Raw genomic sequence first — 15,634 nt, forward strand, 5'->3', positions numbered from 1 at the left:
AAAGAAGGAAAGCCTGTTTGGAGTAAAATTTGACCGAAGGCACTAATTAGACCAGCCTGCTTCATGTAGAGCTTTTGTTTGATCAAGACTGCAACCTCAGAACCACACATATCATTTTCTTGCCACTTGTTAACTCACACCTGACTCTCAGCTCTCTTGTTTGATTGTTGTCACTGGAATGTCAGAGCCGAGTGGAATTTGTAATGATATCAGTGTGGCTCTCTGTCTTTTTCTTTTTGCTTTCAATATCACAAAATGTAATAAAGTATGTTAACTTAAGGAAACAGATTATCTTGATGTTCACTAGATTTGGATTTAAAACATTTTCAATATAGGGGGCCCATGCCTTCTTCATGGCACTCTTTTGTGTTTGTTTGCTTGTTTGTTTTTTTCAATATGAGAAATAAAAGAAATCTTCATTTGGCCCCAGAACACTGTTATGGTTTCTGAGTGTTTGAAAAATATGACTCTTTATATAAAAGGAAACAATACTTTCAATAATAGATACACAGATTAGATCCTGTTTGTTCACCATTGAAAGTAAATGAGCCAGTAAGTGTGGGTACCTCCACTTTTTTTTTCACAGAATGTATAAATAGAGTGTATGTTTCTTTTTGTACCAAACATAAGGACATGAGCATGTTGTTATCCCTGTCTGACTATGTATATATGTATGTATATAATCAACGACTCGCATGCCAAATGTATCATATTGTTTTTTTGTACATTCTGTTGGAAAAAGAGTGAAAAAATAAAGTTTGAAGTTTGAAGATCTCACAGAAATTGTCCTTTACTTATGCTTTAAAATGCCATGCAGAACAAATCTCAATTCTTTTTTGAAGAGCTTGATCTAAAATGAGGCTGCAAAGATTGAAAACCATGCAGAAAAAAAAATAATTTTCTAGTCTATATGTAGATATATCCGCTTTTAAGCTATTAGAATAAAAGAATATATCTTGTAAGGGTTTAAGCCAATTTTTCAGTGATTTTTTGTACTACTATTACATATAAACAATCCAAAATCCATTACATAGTGGTCAGTAATACATCAACTTTGGATTTCATTGAAGTCACAAAAGGCATGGGCTTTTCAAATGAAAGGTATAGACCTACTGTGCTATATTAAGGGAATTTTATATCTAATAAAAGACAATATCTGTTACAATCTTTATAATCTCATTTTATTTCATTCCATTTTCTCTCATTTAGAGATCTTCTCCAGTCAGAACACATGATGGTCCAGACCCCATCCACCCAGCCCTCCCCATTGTCAAGGTAAGAAAAGATCTGTAGGATGAGTGTTGGTCCTGGCAGTGGTGGTGATATAAGATGATGCATGATGAGGAAATTCTCCCTCTAGCATATAACTGAAAAAATTCAAAAGGCAATGGCACTGTTTACTTTCTGTAACAAGGTGTTGACTACCCTGTGCCAGTGTGCAACATGAGTTCTATTTGATCATACACGAAAGACATAGAGCACTTTCTTCATCTCCTAACTATGGTAATTTTGTAGATTTTCTCAGCAGTTGCAATGTGTTTGGAAAAGAAATATCAAGGTATCTACTCTGAAAGTGTATTACTGTTGTGAAATGATGATGTTTTATCATGATAAAAAGGGAAATATTAGATGCGATTTCTGCATACATGCTCTACTGGTGTCTGTTGCCCAATAACTCTGCATTGCGGAAGTGCACAAGTGAACACCAAAAATGTGACTCCCTTGACCTCCGCATATTTGTGAGTGGGTATGTAAAATCGCCTCATTCATTTGCACGTAGTACTGACCCAAATGTTAGTGACGAAATGTTTACATTTATATGTGATTTATGTGTGAAAGGGAGTGTTATGTTCTACGGATAGTCCAGATTACAAATCAGTCATTTTAGGAGGCGAATCTTGAGAACAATAGGCAGCATGGTTACTGCTATTTTATTGTGTTGATGAACTGCAACAATAACTCATGATGCTCATGAGCGCATGAAATATAACACCAATGAACCTAGCGGTATCATGCTACAACCCCCTTTCTTTCTAAAAAAAAAAAAAAAAAGGAATGTTCATTCTGACAACACTTGCTTAAAGGTCCAGTTTACCTTTGGGAGCAGTGATTTCAAAAATGTTCAAGATATCACATTTGATTCATATGTGTAGGTCTGTTGTATCATAAAACATCCTACCATATGAAATATTTGCAATAAAACCAAAAATATAAGGAGATATCATGGTTTTTCTCAATAGACCGTAACTGTATACGGTTTAGTCTGTAAACATTTTTATTATAACTATTGTTAACATTTTGTGTATTTAACAACACTTAACATCGATTATACGGATTCAAATTTTGACAGTGGTTGTTTCTATCCCTAACTCACATTTTAGAACTATTTTAAAGCACTAATGCTGGGTTTTTGTTTCATCTGCAAATGGTAAATTATGCCTTTAAGTGTGGCTATGCTTTCCAAACAGATATATTTGACATAAACCTTGATTCAGAATACGTTTGAAATACGTTTCCTGTCATCTTATGTATTGACTACTTTTGTATTCTTATCCGAAATTAATTAACACTGAGCATACCCATACAGTGCATACATGTATACTCATCTGATACCATCTTATCCTTAAAAAAAAACAAAAACAAAAAAACAACAACAACCTATATTCATCATACGCTGAACACTTCTTGCTGTTCACTAACTACTTCTTAACACTATTTCATCTACTTCGGTGTTAAGGTATGTACTTATGTACATTTCACGCAGAGTCACGGTATCTTTTTGGTTTGTGAACTTGGCGGCCATACCGTGTAATGTACTGAGTGTTGGTGTCTGTGTTGTCCTGGTGTTTTGGTTTGTCTGCATTTGTGTTTTGCCTATGAGGAGTGCTATATGCGTCTGAATATGGTTGGGGTTGTTTGTAGGTCTCTCGAGTTTGACGGATGTGTCGCCGGTTTCTGCGGAGGACGTGACCACTATGGGTGTCTACATCGTATGATCTAGGCTCAGACCGCTTGTGGACGATGCGGCCTTCTTCCCACTTCCCGGTTTCTTGGTTTTGAACACGGACACTTTGTCCCGTGGAAAGTGGTGGGAGTGGCTTGGTATTTTTGTCAAAGTCTGCTTTCTGCCTCTCCTGTCTCTCCATCAAGCGTTGGTTCACCTCATCTCTCCTGGGGTCTTGATTACGAATGTGGACGGGGAGGTTTGTGCGAATTTTTCTGCCAAACATCAGCTCAGCAGGTGATGGTAGGTGTGCATCTATTGGGGTTGCTCTGAGGCACTGGAGGGCTATGTTTGGGTCCACATGCCCGTCCTTTGCCTTTTTCATGGCAGCTTTCACAGTCTGTACCTGGCGTTCTATGTACCCGTTTGATTGGGGGTACCTAGGGCTTGACGTCACATGGATAAAGCTCCATTCATCCTTAAACGTCTGGAACTGTGCGCTGCTAAACTGAGGGCCGTTGTCGCTAACGAGCTTTTCAGGGGTTCCTTGTTCCGAGAACACCTCTTTCAGGGCATTGATGACAGCTGTGCTTGTTGGATGGTTTGGCATCTTCCGTACTACAGGGTACTTGGAGTACATGTCTGCTATCAGCAGGTATTCTGTTCCTTCAAGCATGAAGATGTCGGTTGCAACAACTTGCCAAGGCCTTGACGGTATCTCGTGAGGCCTGAGGGGTTCAGCTGGTTGTGCGTTGCCGTATTTCTGGCAGATTGGACACTTGCCAACTAGTTCTTCGATGTCCTTGTTGATTCCATTCCAGAAAATGCAGGATTTTGCCCGCAGCTGACACTTGGGCCTCGTGTATTTTGGTCAGGTATTCTGCTCTCAATCCTGCCGGGATGATCAATCTGGATCCCTTGAGCAGTACACCATTTTCGACGGATAATTCGTCTCTATATGGCCAGTACTTTCGAAGGTTCTGACTCAATTCACGTCTTTCATCAGGCCATCCTTGGATGATTTCGTCTCGGAGAGCACAAAGCTCTGGATCTTGCGATGTGGCTTGACGTATCTCTGTCAACTTCTGGTCTGAGAACATTACAAAGTTGACCTGGAGTGGCTCTTCTGTTCTTTCGTCTGGAAGTGGATGTAGTCTGGACATGGCATCAGAGAGGAGCATGTCCTTGCCTGGCTTGTACCTGACTACCATATCGTATCCTTGCAGTCGGAGGAGTAATCTCTGCAGCCTTGGGGGTGCTGCTCCGAGATTCTTCAGTGTTATCATCTCAAGAGGTTTATGGTCGGAAAGGACGGTGAAACGTCTTCCACATACGTAGCTGTGAAACTTTTCACAAGCGTAGACCACCGCCAACATCTCTCTTTCTATGTTTGCATAGCGTTGTTCTGTGTCTGTCAGTGACTTGGATGCAAATGCTATAGGTCGGCCATGCTGCGTGAGTGCTGCTCCAAGACCTCTTGAAGAAGCATCAACCTCGAGCACTACTTCCTTCTTTGGGTCGAAGTATGCTAAGGTGACATCTTGGCATATTGCAGCCTTGGTCTTCTCGAATACCATCTGGTGCGAAGGTGACCATGCAAATGTTGTGTCCTTCTTTAGCAGGTCTCGTAGCGGTGCTGTCAGACTTGACAGGTTAGGAATGAAGGGCGACATGTAGGTCACTATTCCTAGGAACTCTTGTAGCTCTCTCTGAGATGTAGGAGCTTGGATAGCTTGCACTGCTTCTACTCTCTGAGGGTCGGGGTGAGCGCCGTGTTTGTCGAACACTAAGCCGTAGAAGCGAATGCTCTCCTGCTTGATCCTACACTTGTTCCAGTTGAACACAAGTCCATGTTTACTGGCTACTCGCATCAAGTTGTGTAGGTTGGCATCATGCTCTTCTACAGTTTTTCCTACCACAGCAATGTCATCTGCCATGCAGATTACTCCTGAGCACCCTTCTAGGATTTGGTTCATCTTCGTCTGGAATACATCCTGGGATGTGCAGAGTCCAAAAGGGAGTCTCTTGAACCGATATCTCCCAAAGGGGCTGTTGAACGTTGTGAGTCGGCTTGATTCTTCGTCAAGTTTGACTGACCAATACCCATGTTTAGCATCCAAGGTGGAGAACACTGTTGCTCCTTCGAACCTATGTCTGGTTTCATCGATGGTTGGCATTGAGGTGTGGCTTCTCTTTATTGCCTTGTTCAAATCTCTTGGATCCAGACAAATCCGCCACTTTCCGTTAGGCTTTTGGACATACACGAGACTTGACACCCAATCGGTCGGTTCCTGTACCTGTGTAATCACGCCTAGCTCAACCATCTGGTCAATCTCAGTCTGGATGTCGTCTTTGATGTTAATGGGGCACCGTCTCGGAGGGTGGACGACTGGGGGTACCTCCTTATCGATGACTATGTGATGCTCGCCTTTGAAGTTACCGATTCCTTCAAACCGGTCTGGGTACAAACTTCTCAAGTGCTCCTCGTTCTGGATGGGACAACTCAGCTGATGCTCCATTCCACAGTTTATGATTATAAGTTGGAGCTCAGTACACAAGGGCAAGCCAAGGATTGCAGGGCCGTCAGTGTCGACAACGTAAAAGTCGGAAGCAGTTTCCCGATCTCTATACCGACAGTTCATCGTGTGTACACCTAGATGAGGGATAACATTCTTGTTATATCCGGTGATGATGGTCTGACACTTTTTCAGTGTGTCCTTGACTGGGTTCCCTTTGGCGTCGATATTGTTTGGGTGCATCTGTCTGTATATTCGTAGGGGTAAAATGTTGCCTTGGGCTCCGGTGTCTGCCTTAGCCTTCAATGTCCCCTTTCTGTTTCCGAGATCCACCTTGATCTCAGCAAACATTTCATTGTTCTTGACATAGTCGATAGTGATGGTCTCAAACTTCAGGTTTTCAAACTCGTCAACAGGTGCTGTTTCCTCTTGCAGTTCGTGCACTGCATTCTTGTGAGCTTTACTTGTGTAGGAGCCTCCTCTCTTGGCTTTCTGCTTTTGTCCACTTTGCTTCGATCTGCAACAGGCTTCCCAGTGATTGAGTTTGCCGCAGCGTTTGCATTTGGTTCCATATGCTGGACACTTCCTCGGTGGATGTGACAGTCCACAAAAATGGCACTTCTTTTTTTCTGGTGTCGGTCCATTTTGTCTTTGGAAGTGGGCTTTCTTCCTCACGACATCAAGGTTGAGAGATTTCTCATTCAGTGACTTCATATCCAAACGTGTAGCTTCCTGAGTTCTTGCAACGTCAAGAGCTGCATCTAGTGTGAGCGTATCATCTTTGCCCAGTAGTATCTCTTGTACTTTCCTGTTGCTTGCACCAATGATGAGTTGCTCAATCAATCTATCGTCAATTTCCCCTTCCTTGAACTGACACCTCTGTGCCAATGTGCGACATCTAGCCAGAAAATTGTCAATGCTTTCATCTGGCTCCTGTTTCAGCTTCTGCAACTGGAATCTGGCCAACCGGAAGTTGCTCTTCGGTTCGAAATGCTTTGAGAATGCCTCAAACAGCTCGTTCGGTTTTTTCATTTCTTTGCTCCATGACTTGTAGATTCGGATACCTTCTTGTCCAAGCCAGAGAAGGATGTATGTGATTTTCTCTTGGTCTGTCTTTTTGTTCAAGGGTCCTTGAAATATCAGCTCGCAGTAATGTCTGAAACTGCGAAACGCGTTGGGAGGATCTTTCGTCTCCCAATCCATGGAGGGTGGTGTGATACCTGACATTTCTCCCATACTGAATGTGCGTGTGTGTGTGTGTACAGTTTAGCAATTACTGCAATATGTGCATGCAATTCAAGTGTTTACAATTCGTAGCTACACATACATAACAAGCAATTATCACTGTGTAATCTCTGTACACTATCACTGTAACACAAAGGAGTAAGACCACTGTCTTATCCTAATTCAAATTTCGTGCAAGTCTACAGTACTACTCATACACAAAGGAGTAAGACTACTGTCTTATCCTGAATTCAAAATTCGTGGAAGTCTACTAGTAATACTCATACACAAAGGAGTAAGACTACTGTCTTATCCTGAATTCAAAATTCGTGGAAGTCTACTAGTAATACTCATACACAAAGGAGTAAGACTACTGTCTTATCCTGAATTCAAAATTCGTGGAAGTCTACTAGTAATACTCATACACAAAGGAGTAAGACCACTGTCTTATCCTAATTGTGTGTCACAGGACTATATACTGTGCTGGTACACGGTATGTAGAAGTTTATAGACTGATGATATGCAAAAAACAGCATTTGGAATATTGTCTACCTTCTTTCATGCTGCAAAGCGTCCATTTAGTTCAAGCATTTATTTCCAGCTTTGTATTTCTAGCGTCCGACTTGAGTGGATATCGTTACCATCGCACTGTCAATGACTGGCAATGTACCCCAAAGCTTCTAGGCCTAGGTCTACAAGGTCTGTCGTAAATCACTCTGGAGAGCGTCCTTTAAAATATTGACAAAAATGCTTCCAATCTATCGAGTTATTCAATCACATTCCACGGAAATCTTACATTGAAATCATCAAATGGTCAGCGAGGCCAGCGATGTCGGTGATTACGTCCCTGTGTTCACCCGTCGTCGCCCAATGGTGACGGTACCGCTCTCGGTCCGTCTCAGGTAGCGATGTAAACCGGCTGCGCGTATGCGTTTCCCATTGTATACTCGCAGCCTCTGCTGGTCTCCGTCCGCGTTGGGCTAGTTCGGTCCGCTCCGCTCAGCGCTGACATCAGGCAATTGCACGATGAGCAATGGCAAACTGGACCGAAGCATCTGTGTCGACCACAGTCAAATTCGCTATTCTGTGTTCCGTAGGCTTCGGAATCGTTGGTCAGCAGCGTGGAGAGCAGTCGGATGTATCGCTGACAGTCACAAGGGTTGGTCTGGTCCGAGCCGAAAGTCAGTTCGGAGAAATCGTACGTGGAATTTACCCGTCTAAGGTGCTGCCTGTTGACTCGTAATCTTGCATAGGCCTATGTAGGGCCCGTTGTGTAGCGAGCGGAAACGATGTCACGTATGTACGCCAATGGGCAGTTCGTTGCGTGCACGTGATCTACTGATGTTCCGAGCACTGATGTTCATGTGTGTATCAATCCGCGACTAGTCACAGTCAATCCCGTCGTCTTATGTCGCGCGTCGTCAGGCAAGCTCCGCGTAGCTTGGCTTCATGAACTCAGTCTTTTGCGTGTGACCAATTTAGCACAGTTTTCCCCGAGCGGCGTCCGTCCGGTCCAACTAGGCCTGGCGCACAGCATAAAACTTCGATGAAAATAACTCAGATAGACATGAACTTATCCGATTTCAGTCTTGTGGCGTCCATGCTTCCCGCTTGCCACCATGTTATGTTCTACGGATAGTCCAGATTACAAATCAGTCATTTTAGGAGGCGAATCTTGAGAACAATAGGCAGCATGGTTACTGCTATTTTATTGTGTTGATGAACTGCAACAATAACTCATGATGCTCATGAGCGCATGAAATATAACACCAATGAACCTAGCGGTATCATGCTACAGGGAGAGTTGGTCATGGTGATGTATGGGGTGTAGATTTGATTTTGCTTATCTATTTTGCCAATGTTGGCATGTTTAGCATTTGCATTGCATCTCATATAATATATTCAGCTCTTATTATGATCATTCTATATCATGTCATTATTATCATCAGATATAATTTTTGTTGTCATCACCCCACAAATTTCGTCTCCATGTAAATGGAAAGTTCCACCTCTTACTGTATTCTCTATCTAAAGTATGTCATAGAAGAGTTAAACATAACATGAAGGTAAGTGAGTGTAAGAAGAGAACTGTAGTTGTTGTCATTCATCATCAAAGTTTCTTTTATTTTAATGTCAGGACATTAGATATACAGCAAATTTGTTCCAAACATCCAGCCCATTTCCATTTTCTGCCACCTGTAATCCTTTTTTAAACCACTGTTTGGAAGAAGAGACTATGGTAATTCTGCTGCAGGCAAAGTTTGTTAACCTGGTCAGTGATCCTAGTTGACAGTGAGGCACATGGACATAGATCCCCAAGGCATCAACACACATCCCATGCATACCAATCAGGAATCAGAATCACCTGCTGAGATGGCAGCTCATGTATACGTTGCAATCCCAAGATATCTCCAGAGAAAATGGTCGGAGATTGTGGATTTTGTGCCTGATTACCTCCTCCATGTACCCATTGTTAACAAAATAGATTGCTCCTCATCTGATCTCTCCACGGATGCCATAGCAACCCTCAGCTCTCATCACCTTTATCACACTTACATCCACAAGGGTTCGTTGACCTCCTTCAGATTTTGATGATAGGAGGTCTCTATTCAGGCACCCTGTTCCAGCTTGACAATGATAATATGCTGTGACAGAGGCTGTGTCTTACAAAGATGTGAAATTGCCTGAGGAATTTATGTGATTCTACCACTCACAAACCTTGAAAAGAGGAAAAATGTGAACCTGGCCAAAACACATTGTGTTTTTATGGTTCACTTGGATCTCAAAAGGAATGGGGTGAACAGGTGATCAGAATTTTTGGCCACTTAATCAAGATTATACAAGTCTGTCTTCCTCCATTAGCATATTTTAATCTATGTGTGGGATATCAAATGGTGGGTATTGCTCACTCCTTCTGCCCACTAACCTGACAAAATATTTTGGAAGGGCTTTCTACAGTCAATAATGAAATATTTTATATTTCTTTGAAGCCCAAGTATCCTTAACCCCCAACAAATATCATGAATTAAGACCCTACTTTTATATCTGCAGTCTACCTGAATAGACCTATTGAGGTTGCAGAAGCCACTGCACACTTATATTTCCACCAACAATGTTTGCTGAAGTGGAAGTAAGTAGTGGAATATACAAATCTGTATTTCAAGTGTTGTAAGTTGCTCTGACAACATTTTGCTCAAGAGAAAATTTAGTTTAGAAAAATATATCAAGGGGACGATTAAACAATGTAAAGCTGAAAAAGACTCTTTGCTCATAAAATGCATGTTTTTGGAAACAAAAATTATACCTTCATCCTTACGTGGCACTAGGAGGCATCTTGTAAGGTTGATAGTCTAGAAAGGTAGTGATCTCATTCTGGTCGGCATCCTTGGATAGCGTCCTTCTCACATCTTTCCAGCACTTTCACTGCATCCCATCGTCATGGTAATATGAGGAAGCTATCTTGTGGAAGCCAGCTAAGATTGCTGTCTGGATGGTAATATTCCTGAAGGGTTTTCCTTGGAATATTTCAGGCACGAATCCATCCAGGATGACTGCTTTCTTTTTATTATGAATATTACATTGGGTTGTTACCAAGGTATCTGTAATCTTGTATTAACCATTGTATCTGTGGTTGATCATCTTACTCCACTGAAGAACAAGTCATATTTGCACATTTGTTGAATTCATTAGTCTTGAATTCATATCAGGTGTAACACTTGTTTTTGTATCTCTCTCTTCTTTGGATATTATATGTGTGTTTATATACGTATTTGTGTGTATATGTGCATAATATGCAGGGGCAGATCTAGGAATTCCATAGGGGGGGGGAGCATTTTTTTCTTTTTTCTTTTTGTTTGTTTGCTTGTTTGTTTGTTGTTGTTGTTGTTGTTGTTGTTGTTGTTTTTTTTTTGGGGGGGGGGGGTGCACCAGGTGCGCTCCCACTGGATCTGCCACTGATATTTGTGTGGGTGCTTTTAATTAACCCTGTGCATGCTGTGGTGTAAGCCCCAGTGTGCCACATTATTCTGAAACCTTAACGCATTGAGTGCTTTTTGAAACATTCTGTTACTTTTTTTAGAAGCGTTATGCTAGAAATGCTGGAGAGCAGTGTTATAGAGAAAATTGCAGGCTTTGCTGTGATATGTGAGGAATGACACTTTCAGTTTACTATGGCATATCGGGATGTAGCTATTGGTTTGTGTGCAGTTTGTGTTTGAGCAAAATATGTGAAGTTGACAAGCCATTCCTTAGTGTGGCTCACGGAAGTTACACACAAGAGTTAAACAGAGAATCAGTCACTTTCATGATTACTGTGTTCGTCTGGAAGAATGCATGCTTTAGGACTGCAACAAATCAAAAGGGCACAATTGAAGCATAAGTTGTGACTCTGAATTAGAAAGCAAGTTATTTTCTTTCCTTTCTTCTTTTTTAAAATAATTAGTTTGAAGAGATTTTGGCTTGCCTTTTCTTACTTTTAATGCTTGATCTGTGGCTATTGGTAACACAGGACCAACATTTGTTAGATGAGGTTCTCAGCCCAGGAGGATAAAAATAAAATCCCTGAAAATGCTTCCACATTTGCAGAGTTCAACAAGTTTAATGAGCCATAAACTATTGATATTCAAGTCAGTGGAGGAATTTTGTCATTGATATTCAGCGCAGTCTTCCAAATGGCTGAAAAGGCATCACATATTCATTGCTTGACATCTGTTTATGGCTACAAGGGCTAATGTGCATTCAAATTTTGGTCCTAAAATGAGTTTGCTTATAGATGGTAGGAATGCTCCTTACTGTTAAATAGAATGGTAACTTTGTCATACATAAATGAAATTCTCTCATCACTGTCTGATTACCTGGTTCCATGAAAGCAGGTGATTCACATAAGCAAGAGAGCTGTTCACATGACTCTTAATTCTCAAGATTTAAGCCTCATTTTGAGTCATGTTACCAGTGAGATCTATATCTATATCTACATCTGTATCTATATCTATATCTATATCTGTATCTGTATGTGTATGTGTATGTGTATGTGTATGTGTATGTGTATGTGTATGTGTATGTGTATCTGTATCTGTATCTATGAGATTAAAACCTAAAATGGCATTAAAACGCTTTATCCTGGCGAGGAAAGCGCATGTTTTTGAAACAAGACACCAAACAGGTTAGTCATCGCATTCTTCATCAGCGACCAGGATGCGATGTGATGTTAGATTAAAAATCCGTTTCTGAAGCAGAACATACACACACGGGTATACGTCTGCTCCTGGTCGGACGGATTTCAAAACTAACCTGCTTGTGGTGGAATGCGTCTAAACTGGTGGTAGTTGTTGCCACAGTGATGGTAACCGCGCAGTTTGTATGTGCGCGTTTGGCGTAGCAACGACGCATCCATGGACTGGTTCCCTCCACGAAGAGCCAAAGATGAAAGGATGAAATCAGTTTAAAAAAAACATGACAAACATGAATCCCTGATAGCTTTTCAATGGACTTACATTGCCAACGTCATGCTCCGATTTACTATCACGAAGATAAACGGTTCAGAGACCCACCTCATCTTGTCTTTCACTGACGCAAACTCACACCTCCGGCCCCCATAGAGACATCCCAGCCAGTAGTTGTGCCTTGTCCGTGATGGAATACTGTATCAGACTTTCCTGATAGTCAACGGTCTTTCCCGTAGTCAATCAGACTTTTCCTGATAGTCAATCAGACTTTACCTGATAGTCAACCAGCCTTTCCTGGTAGTCACTGATCAATAACGAACAGAAGTGAATGAGATTAAAACCTAAAATGGCATTAAAACGCTTTATCCTGGCGAGGAAAGCGCATGTTTTTGAAACAAGACACCAAACAGGTTAGTCATCGCATTCTTCATCAGCGACCAGGATGCGATGTGATGTTAGATTAAAAATCCGTTTCTGAAGCAGAACATACACACACGGGTATACGTCTGCTCCTGGTCGGACGGATTTCAAAACTAACCTGCTTGTGGTGGAATGCGTCTAAACTGGTGGTAGTTGTTGCCACAGTGATGGTAACCGCGCAGTTTGTATGTGCGCGTTTGGCGTAGCAACGACGCATCCATGGACTGGTTCCCTCCACGAAGAGCCAAAGATGAAAGGATGAAATCAGTTTAAAAAACATGACAAACATGAATCCCTGATAGCTTTTCAATGGACTTACATTGCCAACGTCATGCTCCGATTTACTATCACGAAGATAAACGGTTCAGAGACCCACCTCATCTTGTCTTTCACTGACGCAAACTCACACCTCCGGCCCCCATAGAGACATCCCAGCCAGTAGTTGTGCCTTGTCCGTGATGGAATACTGTATCAGACTTTCCTGATAGTCAACGGTCTTTCCCGTAGTCAATCAGACTTTTCCTGATAGTCAATCAGACTTTACCTGATAGTCAACCAGCCTTTCCTGGTAGTCACTGATCAATAACGAACAGAAGTGAATGAGATTAAAACCTAAAATGGCATTAAAACGCTTTATCCTGGCGAGGAAAGCGCATGTTTTTGAAACAAGACACCAAACAGGTTAGTCATCGCATTCTTCATCAGCGACCAGGATGCGATGTGATGTTAGATTAAAAATCCGTTTCTGAAGCAGAACATACACACACGGGTATACGTCTGCTCCTGGTCGGACGGATTTCAAAACTAACCTGCTTGTGGTGGAATGCGTCTAAACTGGTGGTAGTTGTTGCCACAGTGATGGTAACCGCGCAGTTTGTATGTGCGCGTTTGGCGTAGCAACGACGCATCCATGGACTGGTTCCCTCCACGAAGAGCCAAAGATGAAAGGATGAAATCAGTTTAAAAAAACATGACAAACATGAATCCCTGATAGCTTTTCAATGGACTTACATTGCCAACGTCATGCTCCGATTTACTATCACGAAGATAAACGGTTCAGAGACCCACCTCATCTTGTCTTTCACTGACGCAAACTCACACCTCCGGCCCCCATAGAGACATCCCAGCCAGTAGTTGTGCCTTGTCCGTGATGGACTTTGTCATACATAAATGAAATTCTCTCATCACTGTCTGATTACCTGGTTCCATGAAAGCAGGTGATTCACATAAGCAAGAGAGCTGTTCACATGACTCTTAATTCTCAAGATTTAAGCCTCATTTTGAGTCATGTTACCAGTGAGATCTATATCTATATCTACATCTGTATCTATATCTATATCTATATCTGTATCTGTATGTGTATGTGTATGTGTATGTGTATGTGTATGTGTATGTGTATGTGTATGTGTATCTGTATCTGTATCTATATCTATATCTATATCTATATCTATAACTATATCTATATCTATATCTATATCTATATCTATATCTATATCTATATCCATATAAATCTCACTTCAGAGCCTGATTCAGAAGAAGATGTAAAATCACCATCAATAGAATGTAAAAACTGTTGACTTTTATGTTTATTTTTCTTGCATTTTGAGTTTGATTTAGATAATGGTAGAATATATATTTTTCCATTCATTGTATTCTGCATATGAATGACTCTCTAAGGATGCTTGGAGCCTATGTATCAGGATACTAAGTATGGGATGTGATGTTTGTCAGTTGCTGATGGCACCGATGAAATAGAGTGATAACAAAACTAACAACATATTTAAGTACTCTTAAGATGTTTATGCGTGGTCTGCACACTGGCTTCTCAGATGTGCACAGTAATATAATCAAGGCAAATGTGGTTCTGTACTGTCTTCATTTATTACATATATTTATGAGGTATGTCACAACAAATTTCTGTCCCAGCTTTTGCTGCAAAGTTAGAGTTCACCAGGAAATATGTCACCTGTCTCTGGCTAAAACAACAACAACAAACAAACCAAGACCAATGTAAACATTGCAAACAGTCATTCTGTGGAAATACCATGTTACATATCATCTTACCTGATCATTACATTGTACCCACGTAATATGCAACAATCTCATTTCCTGAGTGACAAGTCATGGTATAATATGCCTTGATGTGTCTCGCGCATGGCTTCTTTCTGACAGCCAACACGTGTATGCAACCAGGGAGGGTGATGGGAAGGCAAAAGGTACTTTTAACCAAGTGACGAATCCTTCATAGGGAGACATAATGATTGAAAGCTGGATTCAGTTTTTTTCACTTTACATCAAGGACAGATTTAAAACCAGCTTACACTAAAATGGGCATCTATCTTTCACTTGGTAAATCACACTATCTTTTTTTTTTCTGGGTCTCAATGCCTCACTCACACACTGGTCATCAGTTCGGCAACTTGAAACTATTTTATTCCAGGGGATGGGATAATACAGGTGGTTCTTAAAGATGCAGTTTGAAAGGATGATAAAACAGTTTTGTTCAACTGATTTCAGTTTTTGATCTTATTTATTCATTGTATTTGTTCATTGTTCATTCACATTAATATAAGGTATGCGAAAGTCACAATCATGTGAACATTATTTTCCAAAGAATCCCTTAACACAGTTTAAAAACATGACAGAAATTCAAAAGAGATCCTCGTCATATTCTCACTTATGTGTTTTAGAGCAAGTGAAATGAATAGTGAATACTTTTTAAACTCCACTGTATAGAGAAATTCTCACAAGACATGCCTAATTCTTATACACTTTTTCATGTGTCCCTAGTAAAGGGCAGTATATCGTTTGGAGGTCAAAGAAAAAAACAAACAAACATGCCTGCGGATGCATTAATCCTTCCTGCCATAAAACTTGTACTTGCATGGAAATCAGTTCACACATATGAGACATTAATGAATTTCTCTCAGCTATTTTTCAGCTCTCTGCTGTCCGGGGTATTAATATTTCATAACGGCATTTCCATCCAGCCGTGAGGGGCTTCCGAGCCAAGTAATATGCCGATATTAATAATGCAGGCTGGGATATTGTGATCACGTTCAGGCTTGACAAGACAGCAGACCTCA

The 15,634-nt window shown here is 41.1% G+C and overlaps 1 protein-coding gene across 2 annotated transcripts in view; it reads left to right on the forward strand.

The window, feature by feature from the left end:
• The window catches only part of LOC140243799 (rap guanine nucleotide exchange factor 4-like), a 130,149-nt gene that overhangs the window by 72,540 nt on the left and 41,975 nt on the right, over positions 1–15,634 (forward strand). For both annotated transcript variants that reach the window (XM_072323465.1, XM_072323466.1), the window contains one exon: positions 1,210–1,275. In XM_072323465.1, coding sequence (XP_072179566.1) covers positions 1,210–1,275 — 66 coding nt within the window. The remainder of the gene's footprint in view (positions 1–1,209; positions 1,276–15,634) is intronic.

The sequence above is a fragment of the Diadema setosum genome, chromosome 20 (assembly GCF_964275005.1).
Source record: "Diadema setosum chromosome 20, eeDiaSeto1, whole genome shotgun sequence".
Taxonomy (NCBI): domain Eukaryota; kingdom Metazoa; phylum Echinodermata; class Echinoidea; order Diadematoida; family Diadematidae; genus Diadema; species Diadema setosum.